This window comes from Bemisia tabaci, chromosome 10 (assembly GCF_918797505.1).
Source record: "Bemisia tabaci chromosome 10, PGI_BMITA_v3".
Lineage (NCBI taxonomy): Eukaryota > Metazoa > Arthropoda > Insecta > Hemiptera > Aleyrodidae > Bemisia > Bemisia tabaci.
Genome location: NC_092802.1, coordinates 815715 through 838583, shown reverse-complemented (window position 1 = coordinate 838583; position 22869 = coordinate 815715). Strand labels below are relative to the sequence as shown.

The window sequence follows — 22869 nt, the reverse complement described above, 5'->3', positions numbered from 1 at the left end:
TTTTTAGTTGTGTATCGTTGTTTCATAGTAATAATATTAACAGTATAACATGACCTCATCGCATTCATGTTAGGGTGGTAGGTTACGGAAGTGTTTCTTGCAATCGAACTTTTCCTTGTTAAATGAGTCATTAATTGATTCATGATTTGTTAATGACAAATCCGTGATGAGCTACCTCCTTCCATTTTAGGTAGAGTTTGCTGCGGCTGAAACTATCGAAAATCAATGTCCAATATCGCAAAAATGACAGGAGCCTTTGAATCAAGTCATGATTTATCTCCATTAGAGCTGGTTTTTATTATCGATGAGTTCATGCCAGCACAATCATAATATTTTTATCGGTTGACCTTGTCAGGATTCTAGTCAGTTTCACACATGGAGATCATACTATTATACGCAAGAAGTACTGGATCTTTTAATGGAAAATATGCTTTTTTTAAGGCTGGACCAGTTAAAATAAAAAATGAAATAAAATCTTCAAGAGTTGAAATGAACGGAACGCTGAAGGACGGAACTGAATGAAGGCGCCGTGATACCACTATTCCTGTTCGATGGATGTCCACGTTGCATATACAAACAAATGCAGGCGTTTCGATTTTTCTTCTTTCGCAGCGTTACGTGCAGGGCGCCTTCAGTATTCTTCTGTAACGGTATTTTCGCATCTGCCCTATGCAGTTGCCACTAAACCACATCTTCGAATTTTACTTAATCTCTTTTGAGTCCCCTTGAAGGAGAGATAGGATGTGTAATATTTATTCCTTGTATTTTATAACTTTTAAAAACCTCTAATTCATTCCTTTCACAGACCACATTTCATTCTACTTCGTTCTTTTTTGGCCTCTCAATTGTTTTCGACGTAAACCGTTTTTGAGTTGCTTGGAGGAAAAGGCGCGTAAGTGCAGTTTTCGAAAAAATTGAGAAAATGATTTTAAGTAAAACTAGTCTCAATGGATATTCTGTGAAAAGTTCGCTCCTACATTCCAAATCTTAAACATCAAAAAGTCAGTTTGAACTTTCTTTCCGCCATAAAGATTCATGTAATTTCGGAGCTTCAAACGCGTATCTCTGGAAATAGGGAAAACTGCACTCACGCGCCTTGTCCTCCAAGCCCCTCCATTGATATTTATCAATGTTCTGGATTTTTCAAATTAAATAATATAACCACTCTTCACTAAGAAATATTTTGTTATTTATGTCAATTTTTAGAAGGCTATTTTCTAAAAAGTGAAAAGGCAAATACGTTCGCAAATCTTGAAACAGAATTTTTCGATTGAAGCCTTGTGTGATTTGAATTCTCTGAATCATTCACTATAGTCGGAAGTAGACCGAGTAGTGCTACCAGTAATCAAGAGATCCAAAGTTTACATTCCCTCCTTTGTGGTGAACTGTATGATTGCTGGTGCTGTCATCTTAAAGAGGTCTATACAAACCTGAAGCTAAATTTACACATTCAAACTTTTCATACGACATTAAATCACAGTTAGATGTAAGGGTGAACTGAAAGACTTTCATCGGCTAAACATGACATGTAGTGCGATCGTGTGAATTTGACACAATTCGTCCACCCTCAATACACTTCACCTTCCGAAATGAATAATAAAAATTGTAAAAATTCGACAGTAAAACTCCTCTACAAGTAAAACTGATTATATAAACTATGAACGAGAAAAACACTAAAAAGTGCACGGATTTGTACATATGTAACAAGGTGGAAAAATGGTGCTGCGTCCACACCATTTCGCGGGGAAAACAAAGCCAAGAAATTCCAAAAAAGTTCAATTAGAGTCTTTTTTTTTTTTTTTTCTTTTGGACAAACAACTTTTGAAAACAAATTTTTTTGACTCTAATTGAAAATTTCTTAACTGTACATTGAAATGAGCCCGAAAATCATTGAATTGTATGGACGACAAGGGTCATCCAAAGGGCAGTTCTGCCCTTTTAACAGCCGATTTGTGTCGATGCATGTCTCATGATATCCTTGTGCCTCCATTAACATTTCAAATGGGTTATTTACGCACGTGCAGTTCATCCAATACTAAAGATACGTAGGACTTTTTCGTTTTTTGTCACTCTGCCGGACAAATTTGACAGAAATAGTTTGCACTCTCATTTAAAAAAAAAAAAAAAAGCTTGCCTTGAAAAATAAATGGTGCTTTTCACGCTGCGCGTCACTGGGAGAATCAAATTATATTTTTCCATATTTTCTCCCGTGGAAAAGTACGGGTCTCCTTTTCAAATGTGCGTCAGGTCGTATGCTCAGCCATTTTCGTCTCTTGGTTGACGCAAGGACTTAAATTCATTTTCCAACTGGCCCCAAAAGTAAACGGCACGACAAGGCAACAAGTTACGTCGTTCCCCAACGGCGCACAGTGGATTGAGTCCATCGGAGAGGTTGCACATGAAATTTGTCAACTAACACGGCAAATTTTTATGTTCAACCCGCCTAATTTTGAAGTTTCACGGGGTGCCTCTCAAAGGAAATTTCACGAGAAAACCAGTGGAGCCACTTTTAGAACCGCAAACTTTTGTGTAAACGGAGTTATAAGAGTTTCAAGTTTCCAAATGGAGAATTTGCATGCAAATTTTTTACTGCGTCATCAGAAAGTCCTTGAGCTGATTTTACTGTATGTTTTATAATTTTTTTTCTGATATGGGAAATAGTATAAAAATAGATTTAAAAGTGAGAAAATATACGGCTTAGTGACGTCATCTGGCGGCAATTCCCATTTAAACACATGCATTTTAGTAGATTAAGATCATTGTGTCATATCTTCTCCAATAATTGTTCAATTCATGAACGAAGGGTATCCTCGTGTTCAGTTCACCCAGAAGTTTCCAATGAAACACAAAATTCATCAATTTTCAGACACCTACAAATTCTCTATTTTGTCCGACCTCTCCAATTGACTCGATCCAGTGTGTGGCGCAAGGACGATTCGACAAGGGGTTCTCAAGTCGCAAAAAAGTTGTGCGCAGCAAGTCTAGCGTGACGTATGAACCCTCATTCTTCCATGCTTGAGTGGAAGTTTTTACGTCCCCGTCATACTTGTTGAACTTTTCACCGTTGGCAAAAAAAGGAAACGCACTTCTGTCTCGATATTTTCTCCTATTGAAAGAGATGCTACCGTCATGGATCAAAATTGCGCACGTAAGCAAGTTCGGATTGACGAGTTTTCAATTCGTTTTTTCCCGGACGGAGGAGCGTAACTCCATTACAAAGTTGCAAAATTGACTCAGACATTTCAATTTTTTACAAAAAGATATCTGTGCAATTTTTGTCCAACATTTGTCTGATTTTTGCAAGAGGTCAGAAGAAAAATCGGTGAAACTTTTAGTCAGAAATGCCCAAAATTCTCCTGGAAAATATTGCGATTTGCGAGGGAAAATTTGACAACATTGAAATTTAGTTACGTTCTTTCGTGGGGGGGGGGGGGGCGATCATGGAAAGGCAGAGCGCAAAGGCCATAAGCAGGAACAAATAGATTTTTCTTGCATGAAAGCGCAAGTCCATTGTTACACTTCAAGGACGCTTTACTTTTGTACAAATGGACGTATTTCTATGGAACAGAATTATGTGCATTATGACGTGAGTCCTGTCATGCATGTATTTTAACGGGTATCAGGGCTCATGTCTTAATGCACATAGTTCCGTCTAATAGAAATACGTCCGAATAGAGATACAGAGCGAAAAGGTAATGCGCAGGCATGAATCAGTTTCTCTGTTTTAAGGCGTAAATCCATTGTAGCATTTCAAGGCCATTTTATTTTTGTGAGGCTAGAAAAACGAGCATATTTTCTGGGAAAAAGTTGAGAACGGTCTTTCAACCAATGAAAAGCAGAAACAAGTCAGGGAGATTTCCTCTAAAGTCTACGTGCTTATTCAACTGTCCGTGGAAATTTTGAAACGTCCTAATGGATTTTCGGTCTTTGGTAAAAAAAGGAATTTTTCAAATTCCATTAATTTTTTTGAATCTTTTTATAGTAGAATCAGAATACCGTGAAACGCATGAGAATTGTAAAAACTCATCTTTGAAAGTAGGGGAAAAAATAATCACCAGCTAACTTTACGAGTAACTCTCATCAAATTCTCAGTTTTTTGGAAGAATTTACCTCATTAGCCTCGGAAATTTCCTTGAAATTGTATTCATAATTACCAGGGCCGGATTTACCAATAGGCTAACTAGGCTATAGCCTAGGGCGCAACATTCTGAGGGGCGCAAAATTTTTGAGAATTTATTCAAAAACGTGACTCATTAAAAATGTCTACGTTGCGGTTGACAAAATTTCCTTCGCGTGTCATAAGCACACGGCCACGGGGTACTAGCTACTACTCGGGCAAAGGCGCAACGAAAAGAATGGACTGATAAAACTCGTGCGGTTCTGCTGGCGATGGCTAGTTCCGGCCCGCCGGGCATTTCTCTGGCCAGGCACCCTAGCCTGGCGCAGCCGATCCGGCGAGGCGGCTCACAACCGGAGATTTGATCCCTTTGGTCTCCGTCATAAAACACCAACTTATCAGTTATCTTGGCTCCGGTTCTTCACTCTGCAATATTTTGAGTCAGCAATGAGCTGACTTTGATAAAATTCTTTTTACATGACTAAATGGAGCTTATGTTTCTCAAGTCCCCAGCTTGTACGGGGCGCGGGTGGATCAGACTTAGTTGTCGTTGGATGTCCGTGGTGCCAAGTGAAAAGCCCACCGCCCCGCGCCGTGACCGTCAAAATGAGTTCTAAACCTAGTGGAAGCGAATTCAAAAAGAGAAGAGAGGCCCGGGCAAAAAATGAAGCCGAGGTTTTAAAGAAAGTGCCTAAAATTTCAGCTTTTTTTGGCAGTGATGATAAAAGCAAATGCGATCCCGTAACAGAAAAGCCCGATAACAGCGATCGCGACGTTCCTTTAACAGTTGATCCTGGTCCCAGCACACGTATATCGGGTGATAACGAGAGTGACAGTGTAAAGAGTGTCGGAGACTCGGCGGAAAAACTCGAAAGTGATATTGAATCGGGGGAGAATTTGATTGGTGCGGTTTTTCTCTCGGATCCAGCGCTGTGGAAAATCGATGAAAATCTTCGCGATTACGTGGCGGCTCACGGTGTGTCCCAAAACTGTGGCGTAGATTTCAGTGCATCGAAAAGACTTTATCCAGACCAAGCACGGTATGCCTCAAAAAGTATGTTCACGAGAACATTGCTCAATGGTGAAACCCAAAATCGATCGTGGATGGTGTATTCTAAATCTAAGGGTTGTGTTTACTGCGTTCCTTGTATGTTGTTCGGATCACCCGCGAATTCAGACAGTGTATTTGTGACCGGGTATAATGATTGGAAAAATGCAACCCAGCGATTAAAGGATCATGAAAATTCACGCGGACACAAAACATGTTTAGGAAACCTGAAAGTCCGAGCGAATACGAAAGGACGTGCAGATTCACACCTGCTTGAACAGACGGAAAAGGAAGTAAGCTACTGGAGAGCTTTGTTAAGAAGAGTTGTCGCGGCTGTGAAATTTCTAGCCATTTACGGCCTGGCATTCAGAGGCTCAAGTGAGAAAATTGGAGAAGAATCAAATTCAAAGGGCAATTATCTTGGTTTACTGGAATTTCTATCAGAATTTGACCCGTTTCTTAAAAAGCATATAGACCGTTATGGCACTGTCGGTTCAGGGCACACTTCATACCTATCATCCACAGTCTCTGAGGAATTTATTTTACTCATGGCTCAAAAAGTGAAAACCATTATATTGCAAGAAGCAAAAGATTCTAAGTATTTTGGCATTGTTTTGGATTCCACTCCCGACATTTCACACACAGATGAACTCACTTTCATACTGAGGTATGTGAAAAATGGGGAGCCAGTCGAAAGGTTCCTGTGTTTTTTACCCAACATCGGCCACAAAGCTGAAGAAGTAGTCGAAGCAGTGATAAAGGTGTTCGAGGAGTGTGGTTTGGATGTCTCAAACTGTAGGGGACAATCATATGATAACGCATCGAATATGTCGGGTATTTACTCCGGCGTTCAGGCGCGAATCAAGGAATTATGTTCCCATGCTGAATATGTGCCGTGTGCGGCTCATTCTCTAAATCTTGTAGGTTCCTCGGCTGTCGAGTCTTGTGTTATGGCAATATCGTTTTTCTCTCTCCTGCAAGAGCTTTACAATTTTTTCTCTTGCTCTACGAAACGATGGGAAGTGCTTTGCAAGAATTGCACTCGAGTCCTTCACAGCCTATCCAAAACACGATGGGCAGCTCGACATGATGCTTGTCTTACCCTTGTTAAAGATTGGACTGGAGTAATTAAGTCTCTTGACGAAATTGCCAGTGATGAGCACCAACCAGGCGATACCAGGCATGAGGCACGTTGCCTAAAAGATAAATTGGACTCCTTAGAAACAGCTTTGATGGTCACCATATGGGGAAGTATTTTAGAAACATTCAACAAAGTGAGCAAAAAACTTCAAAGCCAAGCCATAGATCTCGGAGAAGTTAAACGTCAGTACAAAGCTCTTTCCGACTACGTGTCAAATTTGCGTGAAGATTTCGACCGTTTAGAAACTTTGGCGAAGGAAAAATCAAGCGTGACCACTTACAAGTACGACAAACTAAGACGCCCAAAGCGAAAACTTACGTTTGGCGAGTCTCGAGAGGGTGAAGTGTCTTTCAGTGGACGTGAAGATTTCAGAGTTAATACATTCAACGTGATATTGGACACTTTGAGCGTAGAGTTACGTAAACGGGCTGATAAGTACGATGATCTCCACTCCACTTTCGGCTTTTTTGAGGATATCGACCTACAGCAGGATTCCGCTATTATTTCAAACAAAGCTGCTGAGCTTGTAGCCTTATATCCTAATGATCTTGAACCAACATTAGTTGATGAATCATTGCACCTTAAAGCCTTCCTGATCCAGTGTGGCTCGTCTTTGTGGGAGAAGAAAGGCGATAAACTGATAAAGAAAACAACAAGTCTACGGGGACTTTATAAATTTCTATATGACAGCGATGTTTTGGAAATTTACCCAAACGTCGACATAGCCCTCCGCATGATTCTGGCTACACCCGTAACCAACTGTTCTGCAGAGCGCTCCTTCTCTACCTTGCGTCGGGTCAAGAATTACCTCCGGTCAACGATGGGAATGGCTAGACTAACGGGACTTGCTCTACTTACTATTGAGCAGCGCATCACAGGCCAGATTGATTATGAAGACGTAATCGATGATTTTGCAAACAAAAAAGCAAGAAAGAAGCCACTGTAAAATAGTGAGTAAAGAGAATTTTTTTTTTTTTTTTTTTTAATTTAACGAGTCTTTTCTTACTTCTTATTTGCAAACGTAATCGTACCTCAGAAATGTTGAAAATCGTGTTTCTATAAAGGTGAATTTGAACATTTTCCTGACACCTAACATCCTCCTTCAGATCTGTAGGGGAGGGACGTCTGGGGACCCCCCCCCCCCCACCCCCACGAGAGTGCCTACTTTTAGGGGCGCCACCCTAAGTTTAGCCTAGGGCGCTAAAAATGTAAATCCGGCCCTGATAATTACTGAGTTACTTTTGAATTTTTAGTAAAGCAACCGATCCTAAAACTCGTAACACTAAATTTGATAGTTTTTGACCCCCCCCCCCCTCATTTCCCTTTCCCCTTGCAATGGTTTTGCGACTTAGCTGCAGGATACTTCAGCACGTATAAACAAGAGAGCGTGATCTTAGGCCCCACTAAGACGTAACGTATTTTAGGAACGGCCCCTGAAAGTGAGTACTAACATGAATGGAGCCCCACATTATTTCGCAACATGAGATAGGAATTATGCGTGCTGAACTTGAGATCTTTTTTAGGTCATCAAGCCAAATTTCTCCTAAAAAATGCAAGAAAGAAAAACATGTACGTCGTCGTTCCATCGAACGTGTGCCATTGTAACAAAATTCTCGAAATTAAGATTTTGAAAACACTGCTTAGACAAGTGATACTCGAATATTTTTCCACATAACTATGCTATAAAATGAAATTATGACGGCTGAAAGTTCGCAGCTCAATCAAATAAGTTTTCTGCATGTGTTAAAAAAAAATTAAATTTTTATTTGACGTGTCTGGGATTCGAAATTGTCTTATAGAATTTAACCTGACGCCCTCCTTGAACACGAACATTAATTAAACCACTCTCAACATTAAGAGTTCAAGTCCCTCGGCTTTAAGGTAGACGTTATTGCTGATACAGTTGCCCTAAGTGGGTGAAACCTTTTACATATGCATTTTTATAGATATTTGCGTCTTTTCAAACGGCTTATAGGGACGCAACCAAATTTTTTGGGTTGTTAGAGCTCTTTTCATTCAATTTTGTGATGAAGAAAATGTAGAATAAGTTTCCTGTTACATATGCTTTGATAGGCAGGTATGTTCAGTTGATCCATTATCTCTCGTGAGCGACTGTACGTGTTTTATATTTTTTTATATGATAAAATTTATTTCTAAAAGAAGGAGAGTCGCTGTCGAATCAATAAGAAATTCCAGTTGCGGCAGGAATTGAAGGGCTTGGAGGACAGGGCGCATATGCACAGTTTTTGAAATTTGAGTAATCAATGTTCTTAACTAAAATAGTCTTGAAAAATGCATCACAAAAATCAAATTTCTAAGCGCCAATAGGTGAGTTTGAACTCTCTCCACCATGAGACTCCTCGTATTTGTGAAACTACAGACACTTATCTCTTGAAGTTGCAAAAAGTGCAATCATGTGCCATCTCCTCCAAGGCCCTCAGCCTCGGCTCATGCTGACTTCTCAGGTAATTTTTCTCCGCGTAGGTAATTTTTAGGGAGTTTTAAACTTGTGTTCTTCGTGAGGGGGGGGGGGGGGGGTTGGTTCAAAAATCCCTATTGCAGCGTCACATATATTTTATGTACGGCGTGTTTTTTTGCTCCATGTTTTTGCGCTCGTATCATGCAAGATGATCTCTCTAGCAGAGTGGGGTAGCTCCATAGCATCGGTTACGAGGAAAAGTGGTAAGCACGATTTCGAGTGTGTCGCACATCCAACCGTGCGGGCCCCTTCTAATTGCATGACACTCTTGTTATTCAGCGTTTCCACATCGTGGTAGCCAGAGGCGTGACGTGCCTCGCGATATATTGATTGGTCTGCCGTTTAGACCTATGGGAAAGGATCGATAGGCAGAGTGTTCGCTACGAACACCTGATCAATCGATTTTTACCACACCTTCAAATGGGGCAATGTCGATAATCGACATTCGTGCCACGCTGCTTTCCACATCGTGGCAGCTATATAAGCCCCCGCGCGCGAATTTTCCGCCACCAGTGAGCCTGTGAAAATCTGCGAAAACTGGAAATGGCCGCTTTCGTGAAAGCGACTCTTTGCCTTATCGTGCCATTGCTTCTTCTGCAGGTAAGGCTCTTAGCTATCAATGGCAATCGTATTCAGTTTTAGAAATTAGATTAGAGAAAAACAAATTCACCGTAAATTCTCTGACTTCGAAAATATACTTTTTTGACGTCTCACGGCGCTACGACCCCCCTAGTTATCCCCTAATTATTGATTTTAATAGACAAAGCTATAGACAAAGAAGACAATGAATAGATTATTTTGTTTGAAACGGTTGTTTTTCATAGAATACGAGAAAAACGATGAACTAAATAAATGGTCCCTCGTGAGTTACCGTTAATAAGTTGCTTTACCCGTATCTCCTTTGTCCATTCCAACCACCTGCCTCCACCAATAAGATCGCTTCATTTTCCTGCGTCCTCTATGTCTATTAATTTCAATAATCAGCCCGCTTTTTCTATCAAATCACAATCGTTGGGAATCTCGCGTGTCAGAATTTTTAATTCAAACCTAACCTCCTACTCTTTCTTTTGGCTGCTGTATCTCCTTCCTAGCGTGTGGATTCCAAGGGGCTAACACCACCACCATCACCAACCACCCATTGTGTATGTGTAAATGTGCGTTTGTTTTTCCATCAAACTTTGGTCAGGTTAATAATGAACCAGACCGGTGGGATTAGCTGTCAGTATTTGCTGAAAGGAGAAATGTACATCAGGCGATAACTGAATTGAACATATGTTTAAAATAAATCACTAAATAATATACGTAACCTTAATCAATGTTTATTTCCTACGCTGTGAGTCGGTTACGAGTACTTCTTACTCGCTTGATATATCGTTTGAACCTGACCGATTCTGGATTTATCTTCACAGGCTGATACTCTATCAACCGCAACCTGTAATACACGAGCACAATCCTATTCTAGGATGCCTTGAATTCATTTAAGATAGAATACGTGTAGTTAATAGTGCCCCTTTCAATGTTCAGGAATGCACCCCGCAGTACACCTAAGTCGTGTTAAATCTATCCTAATCCACCTTTACTTCCCTCAGGATGTGATACCCGTGCGCAGTTAACATTGCCCCTTCCGATGTTCAGGAATACTGACATGCTAAGGAAAAACGCTTGGAATGAAGCGTTAGACGTTGCCAAATCGCCTTTGATGAAACAACAATTTTCGAAGAAACTTGCGGATACTTTCATTCCAATTTCTCAGACAATTTTGTTTGCAATCCAATCCAAAATAGTTGAAATTCTCAGGGGAAAATATATTTAACTTTCTTCAAAAATAAACTTTTTATAGAGGGAAATGTGGCGTTCTTATCCTAGCACCATAAAATGTACCTTGCAGTACATCTGATTTCTGCCGTGATAGCGAAGAGATCCGTAACTGCAAAAATGAAGTTCTGAGAAAACGGGCTCAGATGCTTGTGACCGGAACATTTTATTGAAAGAAGCCTCCGTTCTTTGTCAAATTGCCACTATTCGTCCGGAAGACGCCTAGAAGTCATTTGAAGGATTGAAACTCGACCGATTTTATTTTAAAGTACATGAAAAAGGTAAAATTCAGTTTCGTGTTAGGTTATTGTTAGGCAAGACAGCCGTAAGTGCTATCTTCTGCATGCTTTCGCGGTTGCGTTTTGGACGCGCACAACAAAAACATTTTCAGGTTAGAAATTGGCAGAAGAGGGCGGCACTCTACTGGAAAGCACTGTTTTCATTGGCTCTCATGCACCTACGGCTGTCTTGAAAAAACTATAGTCATTTTTTGTGCACTTACGGCATTCTCATACGTCTCGTTTTCATCAAATTAGGATGAATTTTGCTGTTTTCGCTGTCTCAGTAATTTCATCTAAAAGAGTTTAGACGAATTTTGAAGAAAACTCGATTTCGAAAATTTTGCACTTACGGCTCTCTTCGCTATATCACGGCAGATTTGTGTTAATACTTTCCTAATCCGCCTTTACTTCCTTCGAGATTTGATACTCGCAGATAATATTGCTCCTTCAAATGTTGCGGAATGCACCTCGCAGTACACCTCACTCCAGTCCGCTTTTACTTCCATGAGGATGTGATACTCGCAGTTAATATTGCCCCTTCGAATGTTGAGGAATGAACCCCGCAGTACGCTTTAAACTCTAGTCAATCCTTTCGTACTCCACCTCTACGTCCTTTAGAGGCTTCTATACCCGCAGTTAGCATTGCCCCTTCGAATGTTGAGGAATGCATCCCTCAGTACTCTTGACTCATGTTAACTCTTTGAATTACCTTTTTTTCCCCCTTCGCTAAGCAGCTGCAGACTGTTCGTTGCGATGAAGATGACGAGGGAGGCGTAGAGGGAGCGGGGGAGGATGATGAGGCGGGGGAAAAGCATGAATCGGATGGACCGAGTAGATCCGAGCCGTTGAGTTGGGACGATCTCCAGTACACCAGACTCCAGGAGATAAACACCGTTGCCAAGAAGATCACCGAAACTTTCAACCCCGATTCGTGCCCCCTCGCAGCCGCCGAAGCCAAAATCAAACCGCTCAGAAGTGCCGCCCAAGGTATAATTTTAACGCCTCTCTATAATATTTTAAGACTTAGAAGTGTGAAGGGCCTCAGCAGCCTGATTGTTGAAATTGAGAGGACACAATGTCGTCGCTTTTTCGTGTCCTTCGACCGTTTAACCCGTCCGCGGTATTCAACAATCGCAATTTGCTAAAGTTGGCGTGTCAGTCCGACAATATTGTCGCCCGTGCTTTGTAGATAGGTTTTAACAATCAGGCTGCTGGACAAGGTGTATGAAATGGACGTATTTCTGCCAGAGACAGGTGGAAAAGGAGAGGTGTGCTTGTTAGTCAAGTGCTGTCAGAATGAATGGGAATTACAAAGCGCCAGTGACGTCAGCGGCGTCAAAAAGAGCCTGAGTTTGTCTGCAGTTAGTAAAATAGTCAGAATTTCAGTCTAAGTAAGAATATTTGACTCTTTGCCAAGGCGCTTAACCAAATGCCTAATTTGACTATTTGCCTTCGACAGATATAAAGTTTAGGAATACCCTGCGCTCGTTATTTTTCAAAAGAACATTGCTTGCACGTTCTTGATACTCTATCTTAGCTTTTATCGTGTGTACTGTTCGCAGTGGACAATGTCGTGAACAAAGCTCTGGAAGAGGTGAGCGGCGGTTGCTTGAAGAAGAAGACGAAGGAGGTGGACGAGTTGCTATGCTCCGTGGGTCAGCGCTTCAAGCGACACCTCAAATCCGTCGTTTCACTCGCCGAACTCCTCGCCGAACACGAACGCCCCGAATTTCTTGAAATCACCAAAACTGCGCCTGTCGTCGACGATGAGAAGTTCAAAGAGGCCATCGAGAACCTGAACCCGAACAACGAGCAGAAAAACCTGCAGGTACTGACGCTTACTATTCCACTGAGAGTATACGATTTACATTTTGCAATGAGGAGCTACTATCTCCGGCTCTCCCATATAAGCAAATATCAGCATAGGGAAACCAATGGCACGTATGTTGTTTCTAAAATGGGCCAGAAATAGTGGTTCATTATTGCAATATTTAATGCGTATGGTCGAGACATGCATCGCATAGTGGAACGAGCTAGTATAAGAGGTCGGACGTGGAATTTTTGGCTAAAATTTTAAAGATGTATATTTCGCCACAAATTCAATATTATGGGGTGTTCCTGAAGGAAATTCTACGGAAAAACCAATGGAATCACTCTGAAACTTTTCTTGTTTCATGTTTTCGAAAATGTAGGCTTTAAAAGTTTCGAGATGCTGTCCGACTTCTATTGATTTGATCCCGTGTTTGTCGAACAAGAGATTATGAATTAATTTTGACTCGAGAATCATTTTTCCAGAAGCAAAGGATGTGTAAACTTGATGCGCCTAATAAATACGCGAAATAGTGACTCAGAATCCCGGGAGATGCGCAGTTGCTCAAAGTTCGCGACTTTTCCGTAAATTCAAACCGCCCCGGTTTCGCGCTCAACCGAATCACATTATCTGCCACCAATCAGGAGCTGGTTTCAACGAATTCGATATTCTAAAAACTTCTTCGTCGAAGTTGTTCGATTCCTTGTACATGGAAACAGTAAGAAAAAAGAAACTGCATCTCCAGGCTTAATATAATTAGCGTATTACTTATAACTCAAGAGCCACTTTCAAGGCGATCTCTAGCCTTCTGCGACATCTACTCTGATACAAATATTTGTGGTCTTGTGTTGCTTTTGGTTAATTAATATAGGAAGTGAAACAGATGCTAACACAAATTTTGTGTTGATTTTGGTAAAGTTTGCGGTGAATTTAGCGCAGAAAACAATGGAGGGACTGGGAAAATGTATTCCGCCGATCGCGAAGTTGGTATTCGCCACTCGTTTTTTTACAAAATTTCTTCAAGAAAACTAGCTGGCATTTTCTCTTGAAATAGTCGACCGAAGGTTAGGATTATTTTGCGTTTTACTTTCCGTATTAACCAAACTTTAGTGCCAAAATTCCTCTTTGTATAGCTGTCGCAGGCAAATAGCCAACTTGGAAATTTTATCAAATGCCTTGGCAGATTTTGACAGTTTACGAAATGTTGTACGCTCATGACGAAAATCTTGCAAGTTTTCAATATTGTGGGAAAAATAACTCATAAAATTCGTGGATTCCTCTTTTTTCTAATGATTCTCATATATTTAAAACTCAAAAACTCTGTATTTTATAACATGCTGAAAATTTTGATCTTAACGTCTGTCCAGAAGCTGAAAACCGTTTAAAATACCATTGTATGATGCGATTTTTTAAAAGAATTCGTTTATTCAGCGAGGCAATGAATTACTTTTGTCTGAACTTAGGACAATACTAAGACTTTCAATCTAAATAAGAATACTCGACTATTTCCCTAGGAATTTATCAAAATGCTTGATTTTACTAGTTGCCCGCGACATAGCAGCCAAAGTCCTTTATCCTCCGAAAGTCCTTCAAGTAGTTGGCATTTCCTAATTTCTCGCCGATCTCCTCGTCGCCAACCTTTCATTGGGCAATCTCTATACTCCACCGTGCTAAGATGGAACGCCGTATGAACCTTTAGACGTTGCCAGACTACCTCTACTAAGAACCATATTTACTGGAAAAATTGCGAATATTTATTTTCGAATTTTCCAGATCATTTTGTTCGGAATTTGATCTTAAACATCCGGAAATTTCACGGAAATATATGTACGTACAATTTTTCTCAAAAATGCACGTTTTATCCGGAGAAATTTGGCAACTCTCGAATGTTCATACGGCTTTTTCCTTAGCACGACAGTACTTTGCTTGCCTTTTTTCGGGAAATTTTTATCAATCTATTCCACTTATCCTTTGCAGGTGGACCTAAAAGCCATCGCCGAACAAGTGAACGCTAAGTTCGGTTCAAACCCTCTCGGACGAAAGGAACAGGCCTACACGAAACTGGCAGCGGCCCGTGAACAGGTTGGGGGCGCCGTTAAAAACGTCATGGATGGCGCCAACGTGGCGTTGAACTCCTTCTTCGACGCCATGATCGGAGTCAAGAACGTCCAGCGAGAACTCAAGAGCACCCAAGAATACCCCAAGGACATCGCCGAAGAAGAGGCTCGCATCAAGAAAGCCCTCGCCGTCTACAAGGCTCTCGGTTGCTCCAAGGTTAACGACGCCAAGGATGACGACGATGATGATGCTAGTGCTCGCCGCTGAAAGTTTTTGAACGTGATTGTAGACGTGATTGAAACGTGATTGTGTGAAACGCGTTTCTAGTATTAAGTAAAAATGAAATAAACGTAGCCATAACCCAGCAAACATTTTAAGTATGTATGAAAAACGGTGGCCAGGCGTGAATGATCGATAATCTTTATCTCCACATTTGAAGGGTTGCCACAGTCAGGAAATACCGGGAAATGTCAGGGAATGTTTAACAGTCAGGGAAAACCTGGAAATGTCAGGGAAAATAATGAAAGTGAAAATTTTTTAATTCGCCATTATTTATTTTCCAGAATGAATTTGACGTCTTGAACAACACATTTTGCGTTATGTCTATTTCGAATTTTGTCTTCTTAACCATCTTGCATATCTTCAATTGTCTAGGAATTTCACTCAAATGTGTCGGAATACGTAATCAGGGAAATGTCAGGGAATTTCAATTTCTAAATTTGGTGGCAACTCTGGCTGTGGTAAAGAATCGACGAATAATGTGTTAGTTGCAAACATTCAACAGAATGTTTGCATCGATAAACATATCGATGCTTTCCTGTAAAAAATGGCGGATCAATATAACGCAAAGCACACCATGCCACGGATAAAAATGTATAAAAAAAATAGTTAATACATTATAGAACAAAACAACCAAAGATGTTGACAATGATGACTCATGGATTGAAACCTGCAGATAGTAGGTATATTCATTATCCATGGCAATTAAAATGTGACTTGAAAATAAGTAAACTCAGCAGTAAATTTTCATTTTAGTAAGTAAGTAATGATTAGTAATAATATGTAGAGGAGCGTAATAAAATGTATAAGATACGATTGCAATAAGAATGTCAATTCTAGTATTCAGCATAAAAATAAAAAAATCGGAACCGTAACTTCCATAAACTAAATAAATGAAAGATGGCTACATCAGATGGCAATAGAACGAGGAAACCGATTATGTCGACATAGATGACCCATGAATTTAAACTTACAGAAAATGTATGAATCATGCACAGCAATTTTAATTTGACATGAAAATAAAATGAACTTCAGCCGAAATCTCTCGTTTCAATATGTTAATGATGATTTACCATTGCTCCTTATCATTAATTTAAGTTCTCTGTCTCTGATCCTCTAAATTTTCACTGCGGGTCCTTTAAATCAGTTTGTAAAGAGACGTGTGAGTTACGTCATAAACACCGCACGTAAAACTTTTTTTCTCCTTTTTTTTTTACCGCGGTCTCATCAATAACGTGCACACTCGTAGCAGGACCGCTCAGGACAGTGGTTTAGCGTTCTTAGCGATGTATCGATTAATCTGCCGTTTCAACCTATAGAAGAGGATCGATACAAAGGGTGTTCGCAACGAACACCTTAACAATCGATTCTTTACCACAACTTCAATAGGGACTTATCGATAGTCAATCATTCACGTTTCGCCATTGGCTGAGGGTGTTTGGAATATCCTTGAAATTATCACGGAAGGAGAAGTCAAGTGGACATATGCGTCGCGGATACTCCTTGAAAAAATTAAAAAATCCTCTTATCAACCACCTTCATTCGTAACACATTGCTATGAAAAGAAAGGAATTCCACGGCGTAAGTCCGCAATCACATATCTTGTTTGCTGTGTCTGATAATCTCGGCCTCTATGTTATTTTTTAAAGGAGAAAAAATTAGGATCATTCCTTGAAGTTTATGCAGAATTTTCTCCGCACAGAGAAGAAAAATCACGGCAGTTTTAGAGAATTGCCGTTGAGTAGTTTTCTTTTTAAAAAATAAAGCATGACAGGAAGTCTGCGACATCACAAACCGATGTATGTGATTGCCGACTTACACCGTCGAATTGCACCCCTGAAATAGCAATCTGGCAGAAGCTGCTGTCTTGCTAAAGCTTGAAAGTCAGCCTCGTCGAGTCTGGCGCCTTGAGATTCGTGCCGGGACACTTGCAGCAACTATTCGTACCCCTGTATATCGTGTGTTGCATCTCTTCGAAATGCAGGCGTTTTTTCAGTCGTTACCGTCCTCACTAGATAAACGAACTCTTTCGAAGCTGCGAAACTCGTAGCGAAAAGAGGTGGTATATCGATGACGAAACTGCAGAAATGCGTATCTGGTTTTCCGGGGCACGGTGGATCGAGTCAATAGGAGAAGTCGGACAAAATTTGAAAACTTTGACCGCTTATAATTCCGTTTGTACAAGACTTTGAAGTTTTAAGAGTGGTTTCATTGGTTTTCTCGTGATATTTTCTTCAAGAACCACCCCTAAAAGTTTAAAATGTCACGAAATAAACATGAAAGTTTGCAGTTTTAATAAAAAATTTCATGTCCGACGTCTCCAATTGACTCGATCTATTGTGCGGCGTTGCAGACTTCCGGTCATACTGTATTTGGTGCGTCAAAAACTACTAAACATCTTTTTTTAAATTTCAGTGATTTTTGGCAGTAGAATATTCTTTGGGATCACGGCATGATGTTGGTTTGGTCTCCATTGAAAGAATAAAATGGGATCGGAGATTTTGGAACACCGTAACCGAGATACGCATTTTTGCAGTTTTCCCGTCGATCTGCTTGATGAGATCAGAGAAGAGACACTATTTTACATTAAATCGGAACGGAAAAACTAGCGCTTTCCTAGCAAACGAGATGATTTGAAAATGTGTAATACTCAACGTACGTATACGCACTACGCAAAACATGCGTTAATGAGTAAAATCACATTTCTGACGTGCTCAACGTAATTTTGTCCCGATACTATATGCTGTAACCACTCTCAGTTTGACGTACTTCTTTGGTGAAAAAACCTATTCGAACAACTTCTGTACCGTGCTGAGCAAGAACGCCAGAAATCCATCAAGGTTTTCTCTCGTTTTTTGGAACTTAACACTTTTGAAATTTAAAAAAAAAAAAAAAAAAAAAAAAAAAAAAAAAACAGTTTTACCCATGCATCTCAAATTTTCAGGTTAAGTTCTTGATAGTATTTGCCAAAGAATTCTATGAAAACATTGTCCCGAGGTACACAAGTTTTTTTGCTACGATACATCGTTACCAAACCATTTAAAATGGCGCGTATCCGGCGTTTTTGCGTTCCACGGCAGATGTGTACTCCTCGGTATCGGTGTGAGAACAATTAACAAAGTGGAAAACGCAGTAAGAGGCTTAGGCGGATCACAAAGAGGGGAGGGGGCATTGGGGGCGCACACCCTTTGCGTTTGCCAAAAAAAAAAGTAGGAGGAAAAAAGGAAAGATTGAAGGAACGGAGGAGGGATGGGTAAAGGAAAGAAGCGTATATTTGGTAATAATTGATTACAAAGTTGACTTAAACTGCATATTTGACGCTTTAAAATTTTATTTAGTGATTATAATGACAAAATTTACTTGAATATTTGTTGTTTTAAATTTTCGAAAATTTTCCGGGGGAAGCCCTGCCGAACACCCCGTTCGCATCTCCTTTTTGCAGTGTCTGGATCCGCCAATGGGAAACTTCCATGTGGTAAAGGTGCAAAAGCAACTCGAGAGAAGAACCGAAGCATTCAGCTGCTACTCAAAATGGTGGCCAACTTTGACCGAACATTATACATATGATTTCTCAGATGCCCTAAAAACTTCTGATAAGAAAGATAAAATGATACGAAAGTTTGGCACTGTGAATGAGGATGACGTATGCGATTGTCACCTTTTCCACTCGGGCGACAGACGGTGGCAAAGTCACGGCAAAAAATTCATCCCAACTTTCCAGACTCCAGATTTTGCTTCAACGTCATTCAATTACACCCGAACAAAAACGTCACCTCAGCTCTGACGCTCGCACGCCTGCGATTCACTGCGAAATTGGATTTCGGGGAATCTATCTTGGTGAGCTTCAGTGGCGTCGCGTGCTTTGCGATGTATCGTTTGATCTGCCATTTAAACCCATAGAAAAGGGTCGATGAACAGGGTGTTCCTTAATAATCGATTCTTTACAGTAGCTTCAAGTGGAGAATTTTCGATAATCGAGCAATCATGCCGCAGTGGCTTGGCGCACTTTGCGATATATTTATTGATCTGCCATTTAAAATTATGAAAAAGGATCGAGAAACCGAACATCAACAGGGTGTTTGCAACGAATACTTTAATAATCGATTCTTTACCACAAAATCAAATTGGGAAGTATCGAAAATCGATCATTCGCGCCTCGTCACTGCTTGTTTCCAAATCCAACAGCTCATCAACCATAATGAAAATATGGCTTTAATTCTTTAAAAATGTTCCAAAATATGGGAGCCTTTTTCTATATTGATGTTAATGTAGAAAAAGAGGAAGAGAATATTAAGTCAAAATTTTGTTTAGAAGTTGTTTATTTTTACGTGACATTAATTCAATTATATAATTAACTGCTTATCGTTTGCGCACACTTTTCCTACCCATAACCCTCGCTCACAATAATTTGAGCGAATCTTGCTCGCGCACAAATTTGACCGATGCCGTTTATGCACAAAGCACTTTCGGCAACGCCTTTTTAGCGGAAAATATAGGTGAATTAGCTAGCAATTTTAAGGAATAAGTAATTAAGTGAACCAGTCAGAATGTAAGTAAACATTTGATCAGGAATGGCAAGAAGGAAAATATTTTGAATAAATTAGATGAACAAATGTTACTCTAAGTCCCAACAATTTTTGTCCAAGTTTTTGCCTTTGGTTGAGAGTAGATTAAGTGCAGCCATCTTTTTCTTTGCTCTCATGGTCTTCAGGACTGTCGCCTTTCTCGTCCTACTGTCACAAAAGCCGTTGTCTTGGAATGATTTTTTCTTACACGAAAATAGTCTGCATGCGTAAGCTCGTCACACGAGTTATTTTAGTAAAATGAATTTTCCTCACCAGAATTCAAAATCGCTGCATTTATTGGATCGCGCAAACGTTATTCAAGAACACAATATAGAATGCACTCATCAAATAGCAAGATTGTATGTTCGTATATCTTAAAAATGTTGGAAAAGTGCGCACTATTCATAATCCAGTAACACTACTTAAAAAATTGTGCATTTCATTTTATAGATCCATTACACAACCGATGCAAGCTTCATGACACAGTCAAATTACATTAATGACATCAAACAATCACATCACATTCATCCTGTAAACGTTTGGCAGATATCGATCAGTCAGTATTTTAGTAATTCCAGTGATAGATAAGTATAATCTGATGATTCCGTGGGGTATGGATTCGATCGACATGAATCGATCGAAAAGTGAAAACGTGAATCGATTGACAAATTATTATTTGGACTTATTTCTGCCAAACGGAACTATGTGCATCACGACATAGGCCCTGAGACCCATAAGAACATATACATAACAGGGCTCACGTCATAATGCACATAGTTCCGTTTGACAGAAATTCGGTCCATTTGGTTCGCCCTCACTTGAACGATGAGGCAAAAACAGATGTGAGCGTATCCTTAGAGATTCGTTTTCAAATTTCGACATCAATGAAAAATCACTGCAATGAGGATGGATGGTGGATGAGTTGTTTCTCACACATCTTCGCCCGAAGAACATCACAGTTTGTGAGTCTAGTTTTACTGCCAAATAGGATGGATTCATCGGAGGGTATGGATTCGAAAAATGAAAACGTGAATCGATCGACAAATTATTAAAAAAAACCAGTGTCGGTTTGATCGACATGAATCGATCGAAAAACAAAAATTGATCGATCGATAGCTAATTAAAAAACAACAACAACAAAAAAAATACATTTTAGATACGATCGAAAAACAAAAACGTCAACCGATCGACGTGACATGTTTGTCGATCTACTCACGGATTTGTCGATCAATTCACGGTTGTTAATCAAGACTGTGTCGATCGAATCGACAGCGGTTTCTTAATAATTTGCCAATCATTCACGTCGTGAATGATTGCAAATTTCAAACGTCACGTTTTCATTTTTTAAATCAATATCCTCCGATGAATCCATCCTATTTGGCAATGAAACTAGACTCACAAACTGTGACGTTCCTCGGGCAAAGATGTGTGCCGTTCTCTGCAAGTGAAGAATATTCGAGAAATAACTCATCCATCACCCGTCCTCATTGCCGTTATTGTTCATTGATGTCAAAGTTCGAAAACAAATCTGTAAGGCTGCGCTCGGATCTGTTTTTGCCTCATCGTTCAAGTGAAGGCGAATCAAAGGCTGTGATTCCTATTTGGGACTCTGCTTTCGAGCATGTTTTTTGCCTTGTTTTTCATAGGCGGCAAAAACAATGCCCAGAAACGAAAAAGTTGCAGTAGCAAAGTACTACAAAGTATTTTCAACACGGATCAAGGTAGAAAATGTCATTTATATTTTGCCATCAAACCAATGTCAATAATTGTAAGTACGTTATATCGACGGCGAAACTACTAGGCCACGTATATCGTTTGCGGTTTTTTAAAATCTCCACTCCCATTTTATTTTTTAGAAGAGGAACAAATCAATATCATTTCTTGACATTTTCACATGCGTTTCTTCGCGTAGAGAGAAAAAAACCACGGAAGTTTTCAAGAAGTGACGTTGAGTAGTTTTCTATTGAAAAAATAAAATATGATAGGAAGTTTACAACGCCGCAAACCGAGATACGTGGTCTGGTAGTTTCACCACCGATAACTTTTTTCGGCGTTTTACTCCAGACTTCCAGTCGTGCTATTCATTATCTTTTTGAAATGTTGAAGAAAAAAAAAAGTAAAAATTTGGCGTGGTGCTATAATTAATAGTCTTGAGAGAAGTGACCCATCTCCAGATTTTAGGTAATTTTTTTCCCGCAGTGTATGAAAGTTGCATCACTTTGGAATGCATCAAGTAATAATGCACTGGAAAAAAAACTCCGGCTCTGAGAGCCGCAATTACGGGCTATATAGACATACCGTCCGTTCCGGGCTCAAAGGCCGAAAATCCCGGCTGCTGGAGCCGTAGCTTCGGCCTCTGAACCCGGAGCAATCAAAGCTACGCCTCCAGCAGCCGGAATTTTCGGCCTTTGAGCCCGGAACGGACGGTATGTCTATATAGCCCGTAATTGCGGCTCCCATGGCCGGAGTTTTTTTTTTTTTTTTTCAGTGTGCTAAAATTTAAGATTTTACTTTAGTATAATTCTCTTTTCAGATATCTTTTTCCGGAGAAGGGAGGGAAAATGGTTTTGAAATCCACTAGAGATATAAACGATTGGTCGATGCCTTTAAAGCTCTCTCGAAGATGGTTTGGGAACAGCTTACGTCGTTGAATTTTTCGCTAAATGCCAGGCCCTGAAATCCTGTGTTTTTTGGGGTTTTTTTCCCCTTGACGTGCATGTAATACGCGCGGTCGTTTAAGGGAGTTCTAAATTTCCACCCAGTTTTTAATTACTTACTGTAGTGGCGTCACGATCAGCAACACACCAAATAATGTAAAAACGCTGTAAATTGCTTTGTCGCCACACCATTTTAAGAGAAATTGAAAAAATAAAGAAACAAAAAAAAAATGACGTCTTGCTGGGAAATTACAGGTGGGACATTACTCATCTAGCTTAGTGCTCTCTGATAATAGCGTGAATGTATGAAATCCATTTTCGTTTTAAAGCATCTCTCAACAAGTTGAAAAATTCTGTGATGTGATGGTGGACGTACACTTATTTCGCCGTGGCGCCTAGTGTTTAGTGGCATTTTTTCAAGCCCGGGTTGCGTTGAAATCAGAGAAATTGGCGTATAAAAAGGTATAATCAGTTTCCTCATGCTAAAAGCTTTTATTTTTGCGATTCCATTTATCTTTTGTAGGTCAAATTGAATTTTTAGAACATTTTCTCGTGTTTGCACAGTCATAGAGTAGGACGTATGACGGTATGACAGGTAAACTGCGAAACCAGATGAATT

At 40.0% G+C, this 22869-nt stretch overlaps 2 protein-coding genes across 3 annotated transcripts; both read left to right on the top strand.

Annotated features, from left to right (window-relative positions):
- The first annotated feature begins 4155 nt into the window (after positions 1-4155).
- Positions 4156-7531, top strand: LOC140225639 (zinc finger MYM-type protein 1-like). Its single transcript, XM_072305207.1, has one exon. It carries the CDS (start codon positions 4595-4597, stop codon positions 7250-7252), a length of 2658 nt encoding a protein of 885 aa, XP_072161308.1. The 5' UTR covers positions 4156-4594; the 3' UTR covers positions 7253-7531.
- Positions 7532-8980: 1449 nt separating this feature from the next.
- Positions 8981-15118, top strand: LOC109038315 (uncharacterized). 2 transcript variants are annotated; one of them, XM_019053341.2, is made up of 4 exons: positions 8981-9385; positions 11616-11868; positions 12444-12709; positions 14669-15118. In XM_019053341.2, exons 1-4 carry the CDS (start codon positions 9329-9331, stop codon positions 15014-15016), a joined length of 924 nt encoding a protein of 307 aa, XP_018908886.1. In that variant the 5' UTR covers positions 8981-9328; the 3' UTR covers positions 15017-15118. The 2 variants fall into 2 exon arrangements, with proteins under 2 accessions (XP_018908886.1, XP_018908884.1); XM_019053339.2 differs by having other exon boundaries at positions 9243-9385; positions 11613-11868.
- Positions 15119-22869: the final 7751 nt, after the last annotated feature.

What these genes read in the sequence shown, in the direction of transcription:
- LOC140225639 (XM_072305207.1), top strand. Translation starts at nt 4,595, where the DNA reads ATGACTAAATGGAGCTTATGTTTCTCAAGTCCCCAGCTTGTACGGGGC.
- LOC109038315 (XM_019053339.2), top strand. Translation starts at nt 9,329, where the DNA reads ATGGCCGCTTTCGTGAAAGCGACTCTTTGCCTTATCGTGCCATTGCTT. An exon ending in TGCCATTGCTTCTTCTGCAG is followed by an intron (nt 9,386 to 11,612) that starts GTAAGGCTCTTA and finishes CCCTTCGCTAAG; the next exon opens with CAGCTGCAGACTGTTCGTTG. An exon ending in GCTCAGAAGTGCCGCCCAAG is followed by an intron (nt 11,869 to 12,443) that starts GTATAATTTTAA and finishes TACTGTTCGCAG; the next exon opens with TGGACAATGTCGTGAACAAA.